Source organism: Myxine glutinosa, chromosome 2 (assembly GCF_964187855.1).
Source record: "Myxine glutinosa chromosome 2, kmMyxGlut1.1, whole genome shotgun sequence".
NCBI classification, from domain to species: Eukaryota; Metazoa; Chordata; class Myxini; order Myxiniformes; family Myxinidae; genus Myxine; species Myxine glutinosa.
In genome coordinates this window covers 117,533,363-117,557,207 of record NC_136262.1, presented here as the reverse complement: position 1 = coordinate 117,557,207, position 23,845 = coordinate 117,533,363, and the positions used below count along the sequence as shown (strand labels likewise).

Sequence of the window (23,845 nt, the reverse complement as noted above, 5' to 3'; positions counted from 1 at the left end):
CTATTTTTGAGGTCAAAGGTCAACCTTCCAAAATCATTTTTCATCTGAAAAATCGTCACTTTTCTTCCTGTTGACCTGAGCTTTGATCAAGATTGTCAATTTTAATCTTGCTGAAATGGACAATTTGCTGTATCAATGGAATTTTTTTTCTTGGGGGTGGGAGCAGATTTTGCAAGTATGCTCCGCATGACGTCTTCTTGTTTTTATTTATTTATGCGAATGTGTACTTGTATATAACTGTCATTAATTTTAAAAAGCTTAGGCACTATCGAGCGATTTTTGATGTTTTTTTTATACTCCAAAAAAAATGCTTTTTTTTTTTTTGCACAAAACACCCAAGCACTCACTAATGAACCTCTGAAAGTTTGACGAAGGTCCATTCAGACATCTCTGAGAAAAATGGCGACATAGACAGACATCTCTTATATAAGAGATAATGTTTGTAGGGTGCCGTTTTCAGTGGTTCTTGTTCAAATCAGCACAAGTTGAAACGCAAGCGATACACGAGGCAAAGTTTAAATGTCAGATCCATCTGAGACGCTTCCAGAGAACGAGTCAAAGGTTTTCCTTTTTTGTCGATGTAGCAGCTGCCTGTCCCTTTGAGCACCCGAGGTGGGATCGCGACACACAGCAGTTACAGTGAGTGCGGTATCTACATCTGCTTTCGAATATATAAAAAGTACAATACTTATTTTACAGAGCGTTGGTGCTGCTGAAGCAGTTTCTTGGAAAGGGTTATATTAGGTGGTTTGCCATTGCCTTCCCAGCGTTGTTTGTACATCTTTTAAATGCTGACCATTAAGCAAGGAAGCAGCACGGACCATTTAAAGTTTTTGGAGTGACTCGGTCGGGAGTTGACCCACCGACCTCCCAGACTCGGAGCAGGTGATCCAACCATTACACCAAGTCTGATGTGCTTTGGAATAATAAACATTTTTACTACAATTCGACGTGACAGGAGCATGACGGGGAGTGGAGCCATGTTTTCATTTGTCTGGGAGACCTTTATACTTTATAGAGTAGATCATGGTATTAGTTGAGAATATATAGAGCAGGTCCGATGGGAGCCGAGCTCTGTCTCTCAAGTGGAATCCGCCGTTTCCGTCCCGATGTAACACAGTCCTGACATGCAGCATCTTGGAGCACCCTGTGCTCAGTATGTAAGCTTACCTGTGCCCAAAGTTAATTAATTATATATTTCATGAATATACACCCACACACACAAGTATTTTTGTACATTTAATGCAAATAGGTATAGTTTCAAATGATAGCCACGCATGTAATTCGGCCATATTGTTACCTTTCCTTTGCAGATGAGAAGGTGAGAAGAAAAGGGAAGTTGGATAAGTTGTGATGAGGCAATGGGTGGTGAACTGGTGATGGCATTGGTAAGTTCAAATATCTCATTTAATCTTCCCCTCTACATGTCCCCCATTTCCAACATTTCATACACATTTCATTCCACTCCATCCGATACCTTCACCAATCGCAATAATCGCCCTTTGGTGAGTGCCAGGTTAGCGAACAAGCTATAGGATAATCAAAGCAAAATGGATACGAATTACAATGCGTCTCCATCCCAAAACACTACAATTTGGAATACTGCAGAAAGAAAAGTGTTAGCTAGGGGGAGGAGGGGGGGGGGGGGGGGGGGTAGCAACGCACAGCGCTAATTGTATTACAAATTGCTTACAAAAAGCAAAGCAAAATGGATAATAATAATAATAATAAACCCTCCACCATGTGATGAAAATCCTGTGTTTAAAGGCCAGAGGGATACAAGCAACTTTCCTACTAATCAAATCAAAGCTTCGTTCACAATCCGTAAAACCACTTTATACCGACTGTCACTACCATCATAGTACATTCCCTACCTCTCTACCCTCAATTACCCACACCGACACCCCGTCCATACCACCAGCAACCACCACCATTTAAGTGCTACAATGAGTTGAACATTTCACTTTACTCTACTTGGTCTCGTGACGATTTTCCGGCATGTATGATGTTACATTTCCATCGTGTGTGACGTTTGTTTCCATCATGTGTTACATTTCCAACGTGTGACGTTTCGTTTCCATCATGTTACATTTCCAACGTGTGTGACGTTTCGTTTCCATCATGTGTTGCATTTCTATCGTGCGTGACGTTTCGTTTCCATCGTGTGTGACGGTTTGTTTCCATCATGTTACATTTCCATCGTGTGTGACGTTTTGTTTCCATTTTGTGACGGTTCCATCATTTGTGACGTTTCATTTCTATCGTGTGTGATGTTTTGTTTCCACTGTGTGACGATGCCATCATTTGTGACGTTCCCATTGTGACGTTTTATTTCCATTGTGTGTGACGCTTCCACCGTTTGTGACTAAAACACCCCCGCAGACGTGTTTTGTTGAACGTTTTCATCCACACTTACGAAATGGGGATTTCAAGCAAAGAGAAGAGATCGTGAGAGAAAGAACCAAAGAAAAACAACTTATTCACAACCCAGGTACAAAGTTTGTATACAAAAGGTAAAAACAATTTATTATTAAACTATTATAATTAAACAAAGTCTCAAGTGAAGGAAGAGGAAACAGAAGCCGACCTCATTATCACCATTTTTTAAACATCCAATACCTTGTTTCTCCCTTGTACCCTTCTCATCCAACCACCTCACTTTGCCTTCCTCTTCTCTCTAGTTTCCTCTGAATCATTGTCTAAAGTAGAGTTTTTCTTATTCAAATCATAAATTTTTTACGCAAACACACATTGGAGCAAACTTCAATTCGGGCAAGCGGTCGGAGGAGGGAGAAGAGAGAAGATGGCAGAAGAGGTGGGTATGATGGGGGGTTGAAAACAGGATGAGAGGACAGAGAGGAAGTGGTGCCGGTGCGCAAAATGAAGAGGCTAAAGGAAAATGAGAAATTTGTGGGACACAAGCTTGGTGTAAGGATAGTGTATTTAAAAAGAATGTTAGAAAGAAGTGTGGGATGACGATAAAGTGGCATCAAGCAGAAGTTTCCACCTCGTTTGCTTCCCCGTTTTCAGTTTTCTGCTTCTTTTTCTCACCCTCGGTCTAGGTCATGCAAGATGAGAAGAGACCAGTGTGAAAGGTACAAACATGACACCAAGGTATAAAGCAAATAATTACATACTGAATCACATGAACCCTAAAATAATAATAATAATAATAATAATAATAATAATAACATATTTCAAATTGACTGTCCATGAGGAAAGTGAAGGTATGAGGAGCAGTGTGAAGCAAAGATATTCTAGTTGAGTGTAAAACCGAGGAAGATCTCACATTGTCTGACTCAGAGGGGCGTTTAACAGGGGAGTCTTTCTCTGGCTCCTTTTTTGGAGATTTCTCCTTTCCATCCTTGGTTGTCACTTTGGACTCTTCATCTGCTGGGCACATACATAGAGCTCAGCACTCACAAAACATGCCTCGTCCCATGCACCGACCGCACCCGTGCAGGCGACGAGGAGCTCGCACCCCGTGTAAGAGCCAACACTTGTGGAGATTCTGCCAAAGATGTGTCCCATTTGGGGATCCAATGGACTTTAAGAATTGCAATTTTCAGTTATTACACATATTATAATTTGGGAAGTGTGTGTTTGTTTGACTTGTATGCACTCCTCAATCGCTGAGTGGAATAGGGTGAAAACTGGTGGTTGTACTCAAGGAGTGTCCAGGTGGATTTTAGGAGGTTAATAAAAACAGTTCTGGTTGTTCAGGGTGGAAGGGATCCCAATGATCCCTATGTTAACGTGTAACGCCACTCCCAGTGAGTGATGGGTCTTACATGTTAACGTGTAGCGCCACTCCCAGTGAGTGATGGGTATTACATGTTAACGTGTAGCGCCACTCCCAGTGAGTGATGGGTATTACATGTTAACGTGTAGCGCCACTCCCAGTGAGTGATGGGTATTACAAGTCTGAAACACCCCAATTGGAGGGGAATTAGCCCACCATGCAATTAGCAAAATCTCTCCCGTTTGAATCCTTCCTTCCCCTTCAACATTATTCTTTCCCTAATCTATTACACAGATACAACGTAGCCATCATCCGAGCAATCGATAACCCAGCCCGACTCCCCGACCGTGATCATGCAACTGATATTAAGAAACAGTTCTGGAATAAATGGAGACACGTGAGTCCACCCGACATATAAGAGGAAAATTAACACACCACCGTCCTCATGGTGTGCACTGTGCACGTACACAGAACCCCCTCCCTGGCCACTCCTGTGGGGAGTGTGTGTTTCTGGTCATGGAGTGTTGCCAATCTAATCTCAATCCATAAGAAGGATGGAGATTTAGGGGTACATAGATCAGGGATAAGAATGGGGATGACATAGGATGGTGGATTACTGCTTACTTGAAACCCTGGAGGGAAGAGTGAGACTAAAAATCATCAGGCAGTTCCACAAACAAGAGAAAAGAGAGACAAAGGAGCAGAGGTGTGCAGTAAGCTTGGAATTTGGCACTTTAACCAGGAGGGGGTTAGGGGAAGAACATTAGCATTTTAAAGGAGCTGGGGTGGGTTGGAAGGCTCAGAGAGCAAAGGGACAAACACTAGAGGTTGGGACAGTAAATTAGAGAGGCCACTGAACTAACTGTCTGCAACGTGAGAGCAACACCTTGTTATTTGGCCTCATCACAGGAGATTCAAATAATGTTGAGCGTTTTATGTTGCACAGAATCCAGGAGAGACGTATGTAATGCTGGGGCGCCAGCCCATAGGGGAGAGCAGTACTCCATTGAGGTATGGACAAAGTTCTAGTATGATGTGAGTCTTTCTGCTTTTTCAAAAAGCCTTCCTTCTTTGGCACACCTGAACTCCTTCCTATCCACCTCCAAGACCTTCATCTGCAGCTTGATGGAGTACTGCTCTCCCTTCTGTGCTGACTTCACTGCCTCACATCTTGCTCAGCTTAACGTCGTGGAAACCAAGGCCTCCAGGATTATTGGAATTCACCGCGATGAAGCTGAATCTATCTATGGGCCTATCACTTCTCTCTTTGTACTATTCCTTTTGTCCTGTCACATCCTGATCCATTCAGTGTACTAGCTGTTCCATGAGCCAAGACTATGAATACAAAAAACCCCTTCTCCCCAGAACTATATAATCAGAATAAAGTAATAAATCATGTTTCTTTCACCACTCTCTTCTGTTGCCGCTCAAAGCATCTTCCCAGGTTTGTCATTCTTCTCTTCCCTCCAGGCATTCAAGTCTGTTTCCCAACCGCCAACCCACATTCTCTTCCATTACTACCCTGAGCTTTTCTTAATCCTTTCATTTGCAAATGCTCTCTTCATGCTTTGGTGCATATGTGTGTTCTTATCAGCTACTAGTATATTTTTTGTAGGGGGTTAAAACACTTTCCTACACCCACTAAGGAATGGGGCCCCCACACACTTCCCTACACCCACGATAGAGCGATTAAAAGAAAATAAATCCCCAAAAATCCAACTTCCAACAAAAATTAAAATGAAATAAAAATTACCATTTTTTTTGTGTGCCCATAACACTCCCCAACACTCACTGATGAACCTCTGAAAGGTTGCTGAAGATCCGTTTAGCCATCTCTTGGAATAACAGCGACACATACACGCACACACACACAGCTCTCATATTTATTTATATATATATATATATATATATATATATATATAGTGTCGATTTTTCCATATACCCCACTTTATCTGTTGACCATTCACCCTCTGTTATGCAACTATATGACATGAGTGTCTAAAGCACTAAAGCAAGCAATATGAATGAATGAATGAATGATCGTTTTAAGGCCATTTTTAAGGCCACTAAAGCAAGCAATATGATCACCAAAAACAAGCAACGCACCTTTTTCTTTTTTTTCAATACCAGTAGTATCCCCCTTTGCCTGTGGGCACAAAAGCACAATTATAAAAATCAAGCTCAACTCAAACCACTCAAATATTTGTAGCTATTTGTCCACAGCGATCAGAAAAATAAATGCAAGAAAAAACAAAAATGTCTACCGTATATTGCAATATTGTTGTGCTCTAAAAAAACAGAATGCAACATACTTTGGTGATCCGATCCTTGTGTGTCTGGCTACATATCACTGAATAAGAGGAACCGCTCACGGATCATACTCTCACGTTACAGAATATAATCTAATACCTTTTTATATTTACAGAAGTCCAAGTGAAAGCTAAAAGTGATACATCCTAAAACTGTTGTAACAAGCGTTACGCCTAGGTCCCCCGTCGGGGAAGTGATGTGAGTTGACAAAGTGGAAGACGCAGAAAACATGCTATGATATTTCGCTCACAAGGTTCAGACATACATGGTGGCGGCCATCTTGGATTTTGACATGGCAACCCAATTTTCAATAGGGTTCTTCCTTGTGCCTAGATACACCCACACACCAGATTAGAAGTTGGTACTTCACTTATTTTTCAAGATATTTCGTTCACAGGGTTCAGACATAGATATGGTGGCGGCCATCTTGGATTTTGACGTGGCGACCCAATTTTCAATAGGGTTCTTCCTTATGCCGAGATACACCCACACACCAGATTAGAAGTTGGTACTTCTCTTATTTTTCAAGATATTCAGCTCACAAGGTTCAGACATACATGGCGGCGGCCATCTTGGATTTTGACGTGGGTTGCACCCACACACCAAATTCGAATGCGGTCCTTCACTTACGCACACACGCCCAAACCATATTCCCCCTTTCGCTCCGCGGTGCGACGGGGGACAATTAAAGGTCCGTTGAGAGAGAAAGAGAGAGCAAGAGAGAAAGAGAGAGCAAGAGAGAAAGAGAAAGAGAAAGAGAACGAGCAAGAGAAAAAGAGAAAGAGAAAAAAGAGAAAGAGAAAGGGAAAGAGAAAGAGAGAGAGACAGACATAAGGAAAGACGAGACAGATAAGTAGAAGAGAGACAACATCAGATGATATTAACTCACGTTATGGTCCACAAAATGATTTTCAAAAGGGGCATGACCTCAGACCTGTTCAATCTAAAATTGAATCAGTTAATCTTTGTATTACAGTCCATAGTTATACCAGGTTTGCTTAAAATCCCTTCAAGCGGTTCACAAAGGGGGAACTTTGAGGCGCAAGGCTGTGTTTTAAGTAGCTTTACTGTATTCATTTTTTTTACTTATGATTGTGTTGCCAGTGGAGAAAACAACTTCCTGGAAAAATTAGCGGATGACACGTCCTTAATTGGCCTGATCATGAATGACGATGAATCGGCGTACAGAGATTAGGTTCAGGACCTGACAGTGGTGTTCAGCTAATAATCTTGAACTGAATGTTAGTAAAACTAAGGAAGTTATCGTTGATTTTAGAGAGTCTTGTGTTACACATGCCCCGATCAGCATTACTGAATGTTAGTAAAACTAAGGAAGTTATCGTTGATTTTAGGAAGTCTTGTGTTACACATGCCCCTACCAGCATCACTGAATGTTAGTAAAACTAAGGGAGTTATCGTTGATTTTAGGAAGTCTTGTGTTACACATGCCCCTACCAGCATCACTGAATGTTAGTAAAACTAAGGAAGTTATCGTTGATTTTAGGAAGTCTTGTGTTACACATGCTTCTACCAGCATCACTGAATGTTAGTAAAACTAAGGGAGTTATCGTTGATTTTAGGAAGTCTTGTGTTACACATGCTTCTACCAGCATCACTGAATGTTAGTAAAACTAAGGAAGTTATCGTTGATTTTAGGAAGTCTTGTGTTACACATGCCCCTACCAGCATCACTGAATGTTAGTAAAACTAAGGGAGTTATCGTTGATTTTAGGAAGTCTTGTGTTAAACATGCCCCTACCAGCATCACTGAATGTTAGTAAAACTCAGGGAGTTATCGTTGATTTTAGAGAGTCTTGTGTTAAACATGCCCCTATCGGCATCACTGAATGTTAGTAAAACTAAGGGAGTTATCGTTGATTTTAGAGTCTTGTGTTAAAGATGCCCCTATCAGCATTGATGTTCTAGACGTTGAGACTGTGTGTGAGTTGTTTAAATTCCTGGACATCCACATTTCATCTGACATGTCCTGGACCCTGAATACTGGAAGTATCGCTAAAAAGGCCCAGCAGTACCTGTACTTCTTTATATGCCTGAAAAAAAAAATCTGTATGCATCACGATGTTTTCGTGAACCTTTACCGGAGTGTTATTGAAAGCGTTTTAACGTGATTGATTATTGCCTCCCTCTTGGTTCGGCAACATCACTGCACACGACCTCAAGTTGTTGGAAAGAGTTGTTCGTGCTGCACAGAGGATCATTGGTGTTGACAAAGCTGCACTCGAAGTTAGCTACATGTCCAGATGTTTTGCCAAAGCCTCAAATATTGTTAAATATTCTCGTCATCCTGCATTTAACATGTTTGAATCCGCAGTGTTAAAACATCCACCAACCGTTTCAGGAATCCCTTTTATCCTAGTGTGGTCCGACTTTTAAACCATGAATCTTGATTTTTATGTGCCTGCTTTTCTTCTTTTTTTGTCAAATTATACTTTATTTGAGAGCACTCGTATTCAACGAATTCCAATGTTGTTCTGTGATGTTCATGGATGCTGCATATGCCATTAAAACTATCTGATCTGATCATCTGCAAGATATGATGAATCGAAGAGGGAGCCTAACCCGATATATGGGAAATATAGACTTTATATTCTTAAATTTAAACAAATAAATTTCGAATGTCGGTTTTACTTATTCCAGGAATTAACATACCCTGGTGGCTCACTGTAGCGATGAAGAGAAGGTGGAACTGGTGTAGTTACATGTTTCTGGAAGACGCCAGAGGGAGGCAGCATGTGAGTTATTGCATAAAAAACACCATGAGAAGCCAAAGCCAACTCAACGATTCGTTGGCAAAGTGTTGCAACGATTAAAAGATACTGGAAGCATTGCTGATATAACTCGTACTGGTCCTTCTTCGCTCCTGCACATATGAACCGCTTTGTGAAAATTGTTCTCGACTCCTGCAGGGCGGTTATCGGAATTTTTCCCCGATGAGTCCAGACTTCTGAAACACGCTGTACAAAATTAAATTGGAACGTGTCCAAGATGATTTATCTTTTTAATTGGGTCACGCGTTGAAACATGTTTGAGACAGATTTTTCCGCACACAGTTGCTGAAAGCAGCAAAGAGAAGGTAGTCATCTTGAGCACCTGACTGAACACTCACTTTTTCTCAATGTTATTTAAAAATGAGACATTCCACAGGAGTTTTCTGCTTGTACAGTGCAGGGATTTTATCAACGTGTGCAGAATGGTAAGTTTGTTTTATAAATATGATTTTTTTCTTGTTTTTTAAAAATTTTTATCAATACGATAGTACATACAAGGACTTTTTCCTTTCCAGTTCACCTTGAATATGCAATGCTGTCTTGCTCCTAGCCGTCTTGTGGTTATTTTAGAAAGCAAGGCAATATGAGAAAATTGATGTGACATTCACTGACATGCATGCGCCACTGAACCAGAATACAGCACAATATATTTGTTGCCGGTACCTTTCCCTTAGTGTGACGGAGGTCATGCTTCAGCACCACATAGGAAGTAAGATGGAAATGGAAATGGTTGTTTTATTTCCTGCTAAGTTCTTCTTTCGAAATGTGTGAAAAGTATAGCAGCCATAACCTCAGTGCTAAAATGAAGTTATTATTTTATTGAATATTTTATATTTATACTTCAGCGGTTCTATATTCTATTATATAAAAATATAAAGGGTTCTATATATTTATAGTGGTACATGCCCCGTTTCTCAGCCCTGTGTTGGATGCAGTGGTGTCAAACACTATGCCTTTCACCAACTGTTTGACATTCCACTCCTCAAGAAGTTGTATGCATGCATTTGCTTGTGCTACACCAGTGCCTTGGGGAATATTTGGGACTCCAAGCAACTTCTCGGTATTCATACCAGTTACAAGTATCGCTACCCGATCAACAGATTCTTTGTGATTGTCAGTATAGTCAGGGAGCAGTTTCCCATCCCAGTGTAGTCAGAGTGGGCTATTACATGAGAAATTTGCCTCTTCTTCAGTGGCCATTATTTCCCTTCCACGAATTCGAGCACGACGAATTCCACTGCGTGACAGAGAAATGTCTTCAATGGTATGACCAAGAGATTGTGCAAAAGCACTGGCCACAAACATAGCACGCCGATCTGAGAGATTTACTCTGTCCAGAGTTGCCACTATTGCTGGAGTGATCACCTTGATGGGAGCCTTTTTCGCCTGTTTGGCAGAAGATGGACTTTGGAGTCTGAATTCATTGTCCCCTGAATCGGAACTTTCAATCTCAGACTCATCATCATCATCAACCACAACCGATGTTGATGGAACAGATTGCATTGCTGTTAAGAGTCTCAGCAGCATCTTTCTTTTATCTTCATTCTCAAGCGTGATACGCTTTCTGTTCTCCTTCACTGCCAGAGTGTTGTCCACAGATCCTATACGTGAACTTGAGGGATCCTCACGCTGCATGATAAGGAATGCTTTGTCTTCTTCATTCGTCATTTTCTCAAGCGCATCATTTGGTGAGATATCGAAGAGGGATTGAAGATCACCTTTGAACATCTGCTCCTTCACTCTATAGTTTTCGAATGTCTTGGTTCTATTTTTCTTTACCAGTTTGTAGGCATCATACAACTTCAAAAGTTGGTGCTCACAGGAATCTACTCTCTGCACTGGAATTCGTGCTTTCTCCCAGTATGCACACACAGCTTGTACACTAAGTTTGGCACTTTCACGAACTGTATGGTGTTCTTGTATGTGATGGTACACCATTTTCTGCAATGTGTGTTCTTTGGTTGGTAGTCCCCCACATATTATTTCCTTTTCAGACTTGCCCAGTAACCAAACTGTGGAAAAGCTGCGAGTTTCTGCCATCTGAAAAAAACAGGATAAATTAAAAATGTTATTTTTTGAGCAACCTCTAAATAAGTTCCAATTGACCTCATATTTGGTTCATATGATCTTTATAAACATAGCAACAAGGGCAGCCTTGTGAAGCATGGATTCTTAATAGTATTAAATATTACATATATCTGTGGACCACCCTAATATAATTATACTTATACAAGTTATTTTATACTTCAGCGGTGAGTGTATTTAAACTCAGCAGGAAAGCCAAGTCAAGTGAAGACATAAGAAAACGAAAGAAAACGAACAAAAGCACGCCAAGTCAACACTATGGTGACGAGAGGAAGTGATAGTAAAAATAAGAGAGAGAGGGGAGGAGAGACATAGAGGAGAGAGAGGAGAGAGAGGAGAGAGAGAGAGAGAGAGGAGAGAGGAGAGAGGAGAGAGGAGAGAGGAGAGAGGAGAGAGGAGAGAGAAAGAGAAAGAGAAAGAGAAAGAGAAAGAAAGAGAGAGAGAGAGAGAGAGAGAGAGAGAGAGAGAGAGAGAGAGAGAGAGAGAGAGAGAGAGAGAGAGAGAGAGAGAGGCAACAAAACTTCCAAAAATAGGCATTAATGGTTCAAGCAGTGTCCCACTGGGTTACAGCCGCTTGTAATCGTCATTTAGTGCCCCCGGATGTTCATTGAGTTTACGAGAAGGGAAACTCAAGTGGGAGGAAAGCAAATGCTCTTGGCAGTTTTGCCTTTAGTTTAAAAGTATGAAGGGAGAGTATGTTCGTGTAACGTCGAGCATCCGCACGGTGTTGCGCACAAACACATTTGATTTGAGGTGTGGTGAAAGGCTTTGGGGAAAATTCCTTCATATTTTCCACCCCGGCGAATCGACCACACGAACCTGTTTAAACTTGTCGGACACACCTGAGCCACAACTAAAAGCCAATGTGACCAATGATGAGAAAGCCAAACATTGCAAATGTTCCTCACATTCACGGACAGTCTTAAAACACGAGGTTCCTCGGGTGTCAAAGAGTGCAAGATTAAAGGGCATCAAAATAGATTAATGGGCACCGTACTGCGTCTAGACTGATATTTCCTTTTCTTATTGTACTGTATAATCATTAATCATGTGTTACATTTGTTACATCAGAAAGCTTTTAATTTCAAAAAGTGAGACAGTATATCGTAATCAAATATCCAGGTTATTTGTAAGAGTTCCAGGTGAAGGAGAGGAATCGCTGCGTGGAGTCCAACCTGTAAGGTGTTCATGAGTACCAGCATGGGTTAGTAGGGCGGGTCATACTCAGGTGCCAAAATGAATCTGAAGGAAATCCTAACATGAGGGATATGTTTTTTTATGGGGAATTCAAATATGAGTTTATTTTTTGGATAGGATAACTCTAACCTTCATCAATTTGTATTTCTAAATTGCCAATTTTACCCTTTCGAACCCCTTTATAAGATATTAAAAGATATAAGGGAAATCATTCATATTGACACAGCCAAATCAAATGTACATATTTATTAACAGGTGAACTGCATGTATATCACTGGTTACAATTACAAAGATCAATCTCCTTACTTCCAGGTTGCACAAGTCCTGCTTTGTCTCATTCTTGGACATCAGCCTCCTGCTGGTCTCCTGAGCCCTGATGCCTCCATCCCTCTTTTCCTGTGAGAAGTACCTAGCAGAAGCCTCAGTCACCATTTTAACAACCCTCTCAATGCTTTGTGTATGGCAAGGCCAGTTGACCACCTCCATGGGGGTGTTGATGAAGTTCTTCACCTCCGAGGTGCTTAGGGAGCAGGTGAGAGGTGGCTCTGACACACCTTCTGACCAGCTGATCAAGTTACCAATGCTGGAAGCATCACAGTTGATGTCAGGTGTCTTTCTGGTCCTGGCGGAGGAGTCCCCCAGCTGAGTGTCTGGGTCCTCCTCTCCCCTGATGGCCAGGATTCTCTCCACCCCCTCAGTCCTCTCCTTCTGATCCTCAGAGCACAGCAGTGTTTGGAGGATGGCTTCACTGTGGGCATACCAAGCAGATCTTCTCACAGTCGGCATCACAAGGTCCAGCACCTCCTTCCTCTGGGACTTGAGGCAGTCCAGCTGAAACAAGATGTGCCTAGGCCCTTCGATCCAGGAGTGCTTGACTTTCACGTTGAACCAACATGGATAATACACTCCAATGATGAATTCCACAATGAATTGCAGATTCTTCCGGTTCTTTCCTTTCAGTCCATGCTTTGACACCCAGAGCCTGAGAAGTCTGTTCGCTGTGGTGAGCCAGCGGCTGGGGTTTACTGGTCCAATCTCCACTAGAGCCAGCCTTGCAGGAAGCACTCCATCCCTGATTGCACAGACAATTTTATAGCCATAGTGTTGATCAGTTGAGAGATCTTCAATGGCCTTGTCAGACAGCTTGATCAGTGGAGGGCCAACAAAGATCCGGGTGAAGTTTGGATTGATATCCAAGTCTGTAGCAGAAGCAAGGAGCTTTCCTATTGGCCCGGAAAATGTGTTGTCTGACAGAGTAGGGCCATCAAGGTAAACAATGAGATGGCGCAGGGGAAGTTCACCAGTGTGCAGGTTGCATACCAACCAGACCAGCTTTCTCCCCAGGTGCAGCTCCAGCTTCCGCATTACTCCAGCTTTCACACCAGTGTTGACATTTGTTGAGTCTCCTCCAATGGCCCACAAGGTCTTATCGAAACCCCTCTCTTTCAGCCAGGCAAACAGGACCTTAGCAATCTGCTCCGCATGTGACTCCTCTTTAGTTGCTTTCTCTGGGATAAAGTGGAACAGATAGTAGCTACCAGGCTCACTAACAACACTATAGTGTTCTTCCTTGATCTTTGCAGGAAAAGATTGGTCACTGCCCTCAGCTTCCATCATCACATTGGTCAGGTCAATCCGCCGATCAAAGAAGATGCAGGAGATCCCCCCCCTCCTCCCTGCACTTCTCATCAAACTCTTCCCCCAGCTCTGTCATCAACTTCTCCTGTGCTCTATTGACCTTGTTCTTATCAATCACTTTACTTGTATTGTCTTCTGTGATGATTCCTGCATCAATCAGAGTTGCAGTTGCTATCGCTGCAGTTGGCCTCAGCCCTATGCCATACCTTACACAAGCAAGGGCAATGTTTGGAATCTCATCATAGTTTTTCTGGACCTTTGCTGAAGCTGCAGGCTCAGTGTCAGTTTCAGGGAAGAGCTCAACTTCAGTGACAAACTCATCTTCAGCACCACTTCTCTCCAATTCCAGATCCTCATCACCATCTGACAAAAATCTCTCAACATCCTTCCTGGCTGCCTTCTCTGCTGCTGCAGCATTTTCCTCCTTGCTCCTTCTCCTTTTCTCTGCATTATTTTTCTTTTCCCGCCTTTCCAATGTCCTCACCTGTCTCTTGTGCTCTGGCAGATCAGGGCTCCCCATTTGGTGGGGTCCTTTACTTCCAACCTTCTCTTTCTGTCCCTTGATGTAGGCAAGATCTTTCACAGGAATCATTTTCTCTCTGCTGCAGGAACAGTTAATGTGGGCTTGGATCACACAGCCCTCACCGGCCTCACAGCCTCCCCCCTCACAACTGGTAATCTGACACTTGCAAGTCAAAATATCAAATAACTTGTCTAACTTGACAATGAACCTCTCTTTGGCATCAAGTTTGCCCTTCCCAAGAGAAAACTTCACTGCCTGATTCCAGACCTCCTTGAGCTTGGACATGATGGTCACCTTTTCATTGATAACAGGAGGCTTGAAAAGAGCATTAGCTTTGCTCCACTGACAAATCAGACCAGGGTAGATGTCAGACACGAGCTGGTCCACTGGGTAGTTCCTCCTGTCATCTTCACTTTGCTCCCTCAAGTAGATGCCATACCTCAGGATATCCCTCACAGTTGGCAGTTCAGACACCAACAGCTCCTGCCCAGTGCCAACAAGATTACTTAAATGAGAACTTGATTTCATCCTTGTTCTGACTTGAGCCATTTTTAGTAGTTCACACTGAAATAAAAACAATAATACACAGGTAAGTATCCACTACAGACAGATATTAAGGTATTACACAGGTATTACAGAAAACCGTCAAAATATTCACTTCACAGGTCACTATTTTCCTTCACATGTAACTCAGGCTAGCAATAGGTAAGTACACAAATCAATTAACAAATATAATATAAAACAAGGTAATTTACATCTAAAATTATTATCTATTTGTTCCTCAGGTTCCCAATCAAAAACGTACTTACTGGCAATGCCATAAGAAGAGAAGAGAAGACGGATGGATAAGGATTGCCAACCTCCTCAACATCGAGCTTTCAGCAGCAAGATGGCTACAACTGCCGTTCCAACAGGAAGTTACCAAAATAAAAGCCGTAACTTCAAAATAAAAAACGTCTCTTTATTCCAGAAGAATAGCAAAATAATCAAAAATTTAATAATAATCAACTGCAAATTGATGTAGGTTAGGGTTATCAGAATTTTTTAAAACCTCAGATTTGTGTTCTACACACCAAAATACGTAATATGAACACCCCTCTCGATTGATTTACAAAAAAAAAAAAGTATGGCCCGCCCTATGGGTTAGACAGACAATCAGACATGAGTTTGAGTGAAAGTTTCCTTCAGACTGGATTCTTAAGACGTGACCAATAGCAATCGCCATGTTAACTAAAACCTCAATGCAATGTGTGTTGAAAGTATTCGGTGCAAAGCACATCCCACTTCATCATGAGCCTCTGTCATTTTAAACCAAAGAGTGAAGAGCGATGAAGGCTGAAAGCACTCACCGCAGAGCCATTTGCAGCCGTTTCTTCTTCTTTCTGCTCCTTCTGGTCCTTCTGCTCCTTCTTCTGGTCCTTCTGCTCCTTCTTCTGTGTCTCAACTGGTTTGTCCTTCAGATGTGCAGAGACAGGATCAGAGCAGCATTATCAACTATTAACAACCTCTCTTAGCAAACACACACATATATGTATGACTGTATGTGTGTATGTATATATATAAATATGTTATGAGGTATGAAAGCCTCTGTCCCAGAATGTACCACTCGTCTGTGCTTTCTTCTCGGATGTGTATCCATAGAGGTTCCTGGCAAGAGATCCACTCCATCCTCGGTGTCACCAGGATCAGTATCAGAACTGCTCTCAAATGTTGCTGTAGCAGTTAACTCCGCCATCTCAGCTTCTGCCTTTTCTTGCCTTCGTCTGTCCAGAAGCTTGCGTTGTTCTGATCTCTGTTTCTCTTTCGCGAGGGAAGCGTCAAAACCTCCAAAGCTAGCAATACGATCTGTCTTCATGGACTGCAGGAATTTGATGTCCTCAGGAGTTTTCATTTTCTCTTCAGCATCAAGCGGCCAGAGTGGGAATGTTTTGGAAAGATCCTGCTCATGTTCATGGACTTTGCTCAAAACAGTTGGCATGTCACGGCGACTTTTGGGGATTTGTCTTAGTTTGGAGTTCTCATCGTGCAGCTTCAAGATCTTTTCACATGCTTTGCGATCACATATCAAAGGAACGTTTGCTTTCTCATAAAAAGGCTGAATCTTTGCAAGCACCAGCTTGGAACAATCCCACTTGGTTTTGTTGGTAGAATATCCATCCTGTATATGGAATATCAGACACCGAAGGACCTGTAGTGCTGTAGGCAAGCGAGATCCAGTTATTTCTGAATCAACGTCCGTGATCGATTGACCTAGTGCAAATATCTCAGAAGAGTTTCTTGTTTTCATTCTACTAGATCCTGCTGCAGTTGCTGGCGAGCCTGGCGTAGATTCATGCTGGAGTTCATCAGTTGAGCAGATATCAAGAACACCAGCATCTTGTGATGATTTATCCTCCTCCATAATATTTCCTCTCTGCTAGTAATTCTGGCAGCGCACACAAACGTATCACAAATGTGTGTCAATATCTACAACTGGGTAATAGCATCTGTGTCATGACAGGCCAAAGGCAAACATGTCAGCTACATCAGGATCAGTTCCTACATAATGCATATACTTGCTACAGAGCAGATCAGTCAATCAGCTCATATTGTGACTGCATTGTTATGTCTAGACAATGTCTAGACTGTGCATGTCTAAAAATAGCCCAAATCTAGCAGCAGTTTCCATGGCAACTGTCTGGACATTTCATCCCTGGCATTTCTATTTCCAACTTTACACAGGTAAATCAATTCACATTGAACTCTCAAGAAAAAAAAACAACAAATAATGATACTAGTGCTGGAATTAAAGACAGCCTATTTACCATAATATTGTTATAATGGCGGCTTATGGCCATTTTTGTGGAAATATTCAAGTGAATGGTGGGACACATAAATAGAGTCCAATTTTCATAAAAATTGACTAGGACTATTATTTTAATGATTGAAACAAAATAAAAACAGGGACAGGGCAATATGCTCATATGGGGGCACCGTGTGCACCCTAATACACACACACACACACACACACACACACACACACACACACACACACACACACACTCAGACACACAGACAGACAGACAGACAATCTGTCCTCATTGTGTGAAGCATGCTTGAGAATGCATTTGCCACCTGGTGGGAAAGTGCAGGACTGAACACAACTGGACATTATCCCTGTGATATCCAGATACGGCATAGTGAAATATCAGATGGAGTACAGGAGCCATGATGAGGTGGCAGTTTGAACAACAATGTGCCTCCTGGTGGTGAGAGCAGTGGGCAAAGCACAGGATAAAATCCCACATCAAATTGGTCAACGAGTGCCAACGCCCTTTTTCCGCATTTAGTTTGTGTGGCACTGGCATTGCCAAATGAGATCCTCATGCACTTGTGTGAAGTTTACGGCAGTTTAGAATTACGTTAGTTGTAAATACTAGGGCATGCCCGTACTATATATATATCTAAAATTATATCCCCCCCCTCTATTTACATGAAATGGTTTGGTCCATTCGCAAAGCCAAAGCGAACGGCTTGCGAGTACGGTGACAATCCCCCCCCTCTATTTACATGAAATGGTTTGGTCCATTCGCAAAGCCAAAGCGAACGGCTTGCGAGTACGGTGACAATCCCCCCCCTCTATTTACATGAAATGGTTTGGTCCAAAGCGAACGGCTTGCGGAGTTTGGTAAAGAAATCGCCATAGCTCGGTAACTACTTGTCCGATTAATATGAAACCTTGAAAAGGCACATCCTCAGGTCCCCAGCAATATACCTGGCAAGTTTCAAGTATATCGGACCCGTGGTTGTCGAGAAACAGCGGTCACAGACACAGACACACAGACACACACACACACACACACACACACACACACACACACACACACACACACACACACACACACACACACACACACACACACACACACACACACACATATACACACAGAGATTACTGGAATTATAGATAGAATAGATAACATAAATGTCTGTTTGAATGGCTATAAAACCCACATGAATGGAAATTGAGTGTAAGCAGATGTGCAACGTCTGATCCTCACATGCTTACCTATGTCTATGTGGTGACATATCTGCATTTACCTGTGCGGTGACATATCTGCGTTTACTTGTGTGGTGACATCTCTATGTTTACTTGTGCGGGGACATATCTGTGTTCACCTGTGCGGTGACATATCTGCGTTCACCTGTGCGGTGACATATCTGCGTTTACCTGTGCGGTGACATATCTGCATTTACCTGTGCGGTGACATATCTGCGTTTACCTGTGCGGTGACATATCTGCGTTTACCTGTGCGGTGACATATCTGCGTTTACCTGTGCGGTGACATATCTGCGTTTACCTGTGCGGTGACATATCTGCGTTTACCTGTGCGGTGACATATCTGCGTTTACCTGTGCGGTGACATATCTGCGTTTACCTGTGCGGTGACATATCTGCGTTTACCTGTGCGGTGACATATCTGCCTTTACCTGTGCGGTGACATATCTGCCTTTACCTGTGCGGTGACATATCTGCCTTTACTTGTGCGGTGACATATCTGCATTTGCCTGTGCGGTGACATATCTGCATTTGCCTGTGCGGTGACATATCTGCGTTTACTTGTGCGGTGACATATCTGCGTTTACTTGTGCGGTGACATATCTGCGTTTACTTGTGCGGAGACATGTCTACGTTTACCTGTATGGTGACAGATATGTGTTTACCTGTGTGGTGACATATCTGCATTTACCTGTGCGGTGACATATCTGCATTTACCTGTGCGGTGACATATCTGCATTTACCTGTGCGGTGACATATCTGCGTTTACCTGTGCGGTGACATATCTGCCTTTACCTGTGCGGTGACATATCTGCCTTTACCTGTGCAGTGACATATCTGCGTTTACTTGTGCGGTGACATATCTGCGTTTGCCTGTGCGGTGACATATCTGCATTTGCCTGTGCGGTGACATATCTGCGTTTACTTGTGCGGTGACATATCTGCGTTTACTTGTGCGGTGACATATCTGCGTTTACTTGTGTGGAGACATGTCTACGTTTACCTGTATGGTGACAGATATGTGTTTACCTGTGCGGTGACATATCTGCATTTACCTGTGCGGTGACATATCTGCATTTACCTGTGCGTTGACACATGTGTTTACCTGTGCGGTGACATCTGCATTTACCTGTGCAGTGACATATCTGCGTTTACCTGTGCGGTGACATATCTGCATTTACCTGTGCGGTGACATATCTGCGTTTACCTGTGCGGTGACATATCTGCGTTTACCTGTGCAGTGACATATCTGCGTTTACCTGTGCGGTGGCATATCTGCATTTACCTGTGTGGTGGCATATCTGCGTTTACCTGTGCGGTGACATATCTGCGTTTACCTGTGCGGTGACATATCTGCGTTTACCTGTGCGGTGACATATCTGCGTTTACCTGTGCGGTGACATATCTGCGTTTACCTGTGCGGTGACATATCTGCGTTTACCTGTGCGGTGACATATCTGCGTTTACCTGTGCGGTGGCATATCTGCGTTTACCTGTGCGGTGACATATCTGCGTTTACCTGTGCGGTGACATATCTGCGTTTACCTGTGCGGTGACATATCTGCGTTTACCTGTGCGGTGACATATCTGCGTTTACCTGTGCGGTGACATATCTGCGTTTACCTGTGCGGTGACATATCTGCTTTTACCTGTGCGGTGACATATCTGCTTTTACCTGTGCGGTGACATATCTGCGTTTACCTGTGCCGTGACATATCTGCGTTTACCTGTGCCGTGACATATCTGCGTTTACCTGTGCCGTGACATATCTGCGTTTACCTGTGCCGTGACATATCTGCGTTTACTTATGTGGTGACATATCTGCATTTGCCTGTGCGGTGACATATCTGCGTTTACTTGTGCGGTGACATGTCTACGTTTACCTGTATGGTGACCTATCCAGGTTGTGTGTGCTTTATGAAACGGCCCAATGAAGTAGATCGGACACAATAAATCGGTGATCAATGGTTAAAACACGGAGGCAGTGTTTTTAATGTTAATCGCCTCAGGATTCCTGTATACGCCCTATTATGATGAGCACACAATACAGCAATACATGCTGAACAAGAAAGCCTCGCCTGTACAAATAGCACCCATTTGTTTGAACCCATAAAGTACAAAACTAAAATACTTTCATATTAACCAAAATAATGTGAGATGTCCCCACTGAGTCCTGTACAAAGTCCAAAACCAAGTCTATAACGTATTTCTGTTTTATACCAACTGGGCCCGGCAAAACATGCTGGAATACCTACAAAACTGCACCAATTATTCCTCTCAAACGAATGTTTCTTCTTCTTCGTTTGTATGCAGCACAAGGCTGTGGGGTAGCATCACTGACTGAGGGTGCGGCTGTGCCGCTGGTGCAATGCCCTCTGCTGCTTAGAGCAGCAATTAGGAATTTGGCCAGGTGATACTCGTGCTCAAGGTGTGTGTGTGCAATTCAGAATGACCCTCACCTAGCTGAGTAAGGAATCAGTCGTACGATACCAAAAGCGCTCTGTGCAGTTAAAAAAACCCACAAGCAAACTACAGATATTCTCATTCATCCAACATATACCCTCTCCCTCCCCATCTTGTCTCCCGCTCCTTTTATTGTATGTTTTGTGCGTCCGTTTTATTTATTTTTGTGATTAATGTTAGCTCTTACATGAGCCTCGAATCGTGTATACAAAAAAAGAAAAGAAAAAAAGAAAAAAAAAGTTATAAAGGTTATGGATGGATTCAGATGGAACTTTGTGGACAGGTTGGGTTTGTGAGAAAGACAAATCGATTCAATTTTGGTTCAGGTTCAAATCCGGATTCCCCCTATCGGTGGGACTCAGGAGCGACGAGAGGCAGCCCAGGCCACCAGGCAAACAACCTCGTGACCCCCACCCTCTCCCTCTCTCTTTTATAACTTTTTAAGGAAGTTTCTTTAATGAAAAACAAGCGTTACGCCTCGGTCCCCCGTCGGTGAAGTGATGTGAGTTGACAAAGTGGAAGACGCAAGGCGGCCATCTTGGATTTTGATGTGGCGACCCAATTTTCAATAGCGTTCTCCCTTATGCGTAGATACACCCACACACCAGATTAGAAGTTAGTAGTTCGTTTATTTTTCAAGATATTCCGCTCACAAGGTTCAGACATACATGGCGGCGGCCATCTTGGATTTTGACGTGGGTTGCACCCACACACCAAATTAGAATTCGGTCCTTCGCTTACGCACGCACGCACGCACGGACGGACGGACACACGGACGGAGGGGAAAACCACAGTCCCCCTTTCGCTCCGCGGTGCGACAACAAAAAACTTTTTAAAAACAAATGGTCACTTTTATTTAGCCATATGATCAAAAATAAAGGAGCTAGCGGGACGTTTGGACCAATCGAGTCAATTTGCACCCTCAACTGTTGAACATTATTTCTCCATAAAGATTGGCAAAAAAATACGTGAGAAGATGGTTAATAAATTTTTTTGGACAAAGAGGATACAAGCCAGATGGGTTAGCCAGTTTTTCAGGCTCAATAGAGAGCCACTCACCTTGCTGTGATGTCCAGAGCCCACACAGGAGCCATAGACGTGGACTCAGCAAGACAAGACGGGTGCCAGCATGGGAGAACTCGACCCAGTAAAAGACACACACACACGACACCGACGCACCCATGGGGACATCTACTCGTGCTCCCGCAGCTGTTTGTGACCTCCAACTCTCTCAGAGAGCAATTAGTAAATAGACGGCACACCCAGGATCGGTGTAACCCTTGTGGCCTCCAAAGGTACAATTAGAGCCACAGCTCACGATAACGAGGCTAAAACAGCGCAGAGAGAATAAATGACAATCAGGCACCTTCATTTCTCAGAAACGTTTCAGCTTTACCTGTGCTTTGTCTCATCTTCCGACACCACGTGGTACAGTCTGTGCACCTGCGTTGTACTTCGCGAACACGTTTGCCCCAAAGGAAATCGAGGGAAAACCCGTGCATTAGCATCGTTAAAATTGCACTCCGACATTTACAATAACGAGAAGTAGAACGGAACGAGAGTAGGTGAGTTATCACCGGCACCATTAACAAATGACTGAATTCCTGCTCTGACTTCCCGAGTCGGAGCGGCGACCCCACCAGGATCTTTTTGAATTAAACGTTCTTTTCCCGTGACCACGTGCTCCCCATTTGCCGCGTGAGTTGTTCGTCCCAAACTCAACCCCGCGTAGTTTCCATGAACACGACACGTGGTTTCCGCACGAAATCCGATTTTGTCTTTTTACTACTACAAACGAGGATTTAGCGGGAAATCGCGAGCGCGACGTGACGTGCGTGACGTGAGGACCTGAGGGAACGTGCGCGTGCGTGACGTGAGGACCTGAGGGAACGTGCGCGTGCGCACCACGTGGCCCGCGCCCCGCGTAATCGGAGCGAGCAGCGTCCGTCGTTTTCGCGCTTTTTCCTCAGAGAATGACGTTTATAAACACGGTTCACACTCCCGACGGCATAAGTTCGACAAAACGAGCTCCACCGTTCGCTAACTCATTACTCATCCAAGTTTGCTCGCGTGGGCGTTCGCAAGGACTCCGAACATATCGAGTCAAATATCGTTTAAATAAACGCCGGTTCAAAACTAGAAACGTTTACCGCAGAGCGACGAATGAACGGCACTTCCACACACCGCCGATGCATAAAAGGTTAAAAACATGGACACCAAGAGTCGAGAGAACACTGAAGGCGGAAACGCGATTATATATTTATATCGTGAGAGAAAAATTCTCAACAATCGACACCAAAATGAAGTGAACAGCATCAAATGTTAACGGGATGTTTTACCGAGAAGAAAGAACACAAAACTCGACGAAAATAAATCCAACAATGCGCTCACGGACGAGATCCGTGGATTCGAACAAAATCGTCTGAGGAAAACCTAAAAGCTTACCTTCGCGCTCTTTTCCACAGACTCCTTCTTCGCGGTCACGGGAACCTCAACAGCTTTCTCCGCCATATCGAGAGTGAAAGATGGTCCGAGGGAGACGATGGATAGATAGAGAAAGATGAGAGTAGGATGAGAGATATATGAGAGAGAGAGGAGAGAGAGAGAGCGCGCACGAACAGACGCGACTACACGACACACGCGATCCGCACAAAGAGTACGTCACGTGATCACGAGCGCGCCTCGACACTGGCCTCGGCGCTCGCTCCGTGCCTTCTGATTGGTCTAGGCGCCGTCAATCTCGCCGGTATTCTAATTTATGATTGAAACACAATGTCGCTCCGCAACAATATTTCGCGCTTTTCACGACACATTTGTTCAATTTAACGTCGTGTTTTTTCACTTCTTCTTCTCCGTTTCACTTCTGGCGGATCATTATAATCATATCATTTAAACGTCGTCTATTTGTAACAGAACACACGTTCCGCCTCACAAATTCACAATTGCTCACGGGAAATGCTGAATAAAAGGCAAACAGTTCGTTTTTATTGATTTGCACAAGTATAATCTTCTCTACTGTTTCTTGAGAAGGAAAACTTTATTCGTTGCTTTCAAAATGA

The 23,845-nt window shown here is 43.2% G+C and overlaps 2 protein-coding genes across 2 annotated transcripts in view; one reads left to right on the top strand and one right to left on the bottom strand.

Moving 5' to 3' along the window:
* Positions 1-1,226: 1,226 nt before the first annotated feature.
* LOC137421343 (uncharacterized) lies at positions 1,227-23,838 on the bottom strand. The gene is made up of 5 exons (XM_068107311.2): positions 23,232-23,838; positions 15,634-15,738; positions 5,849-5,888; positions 3,290-3,390; positions 1,227-3,058 (listed from the first exon to the last, which is right to left on the bottom strand). Exons 1-5 carry the CDS (start codon positions 23,295-23,297, stop codon positions 2,990-2,992), a joined length of 381 nt encoding a protein of 126 aa, XP_067963412.1. The 5' UTR covers positions 23,298-23,838; the 3' UTR covers positions 1,227-2,989.
* Positions 9,129-23,845, top strand: part of PPIH (peptidylprolyl isomerase H) — a 43,617-nt gene continuing 28,900 nt past the window's right edge. Inside the window, exon 1 of the mRNA XM_068107308.2 lies at positions 9,129-9,266. Within this exon, the coding sequence (XP_067963409.1) occupies positions 9,189-9,266 (78 nt within the window). The 5' untranslated portion in view covers positions 9,129-9,188. The remainder of the gene's footprint in view (positions 9,267-23,845) is intronic.

Bases quoted from the DNA above. Each gene is read 5' to 3' on its own strand.
- LOC137421343 (XM_068107311.2), bottom strand. From the start codon at position 23,297: ATGGCGGAGAAAGCTGTTGAGGTTCCCGTGACCGCGAAGAAGGAGTCT. The intron at 15,739-23,231 runs GTAAGCTTTTAG...GCACATCTGAAG, and splicing joins CTGTGGAAAAGAGCGCGAAG to GACAAACCAGTTGAGACACA. The intron at 3,391-5,848 runs GTGCGTTGCTTG...TGTGCCCAGCAG, and splicing joins TATTGAAAAAAAAGAAAAAG to ATGAAGAGTCCAAAGTGACA.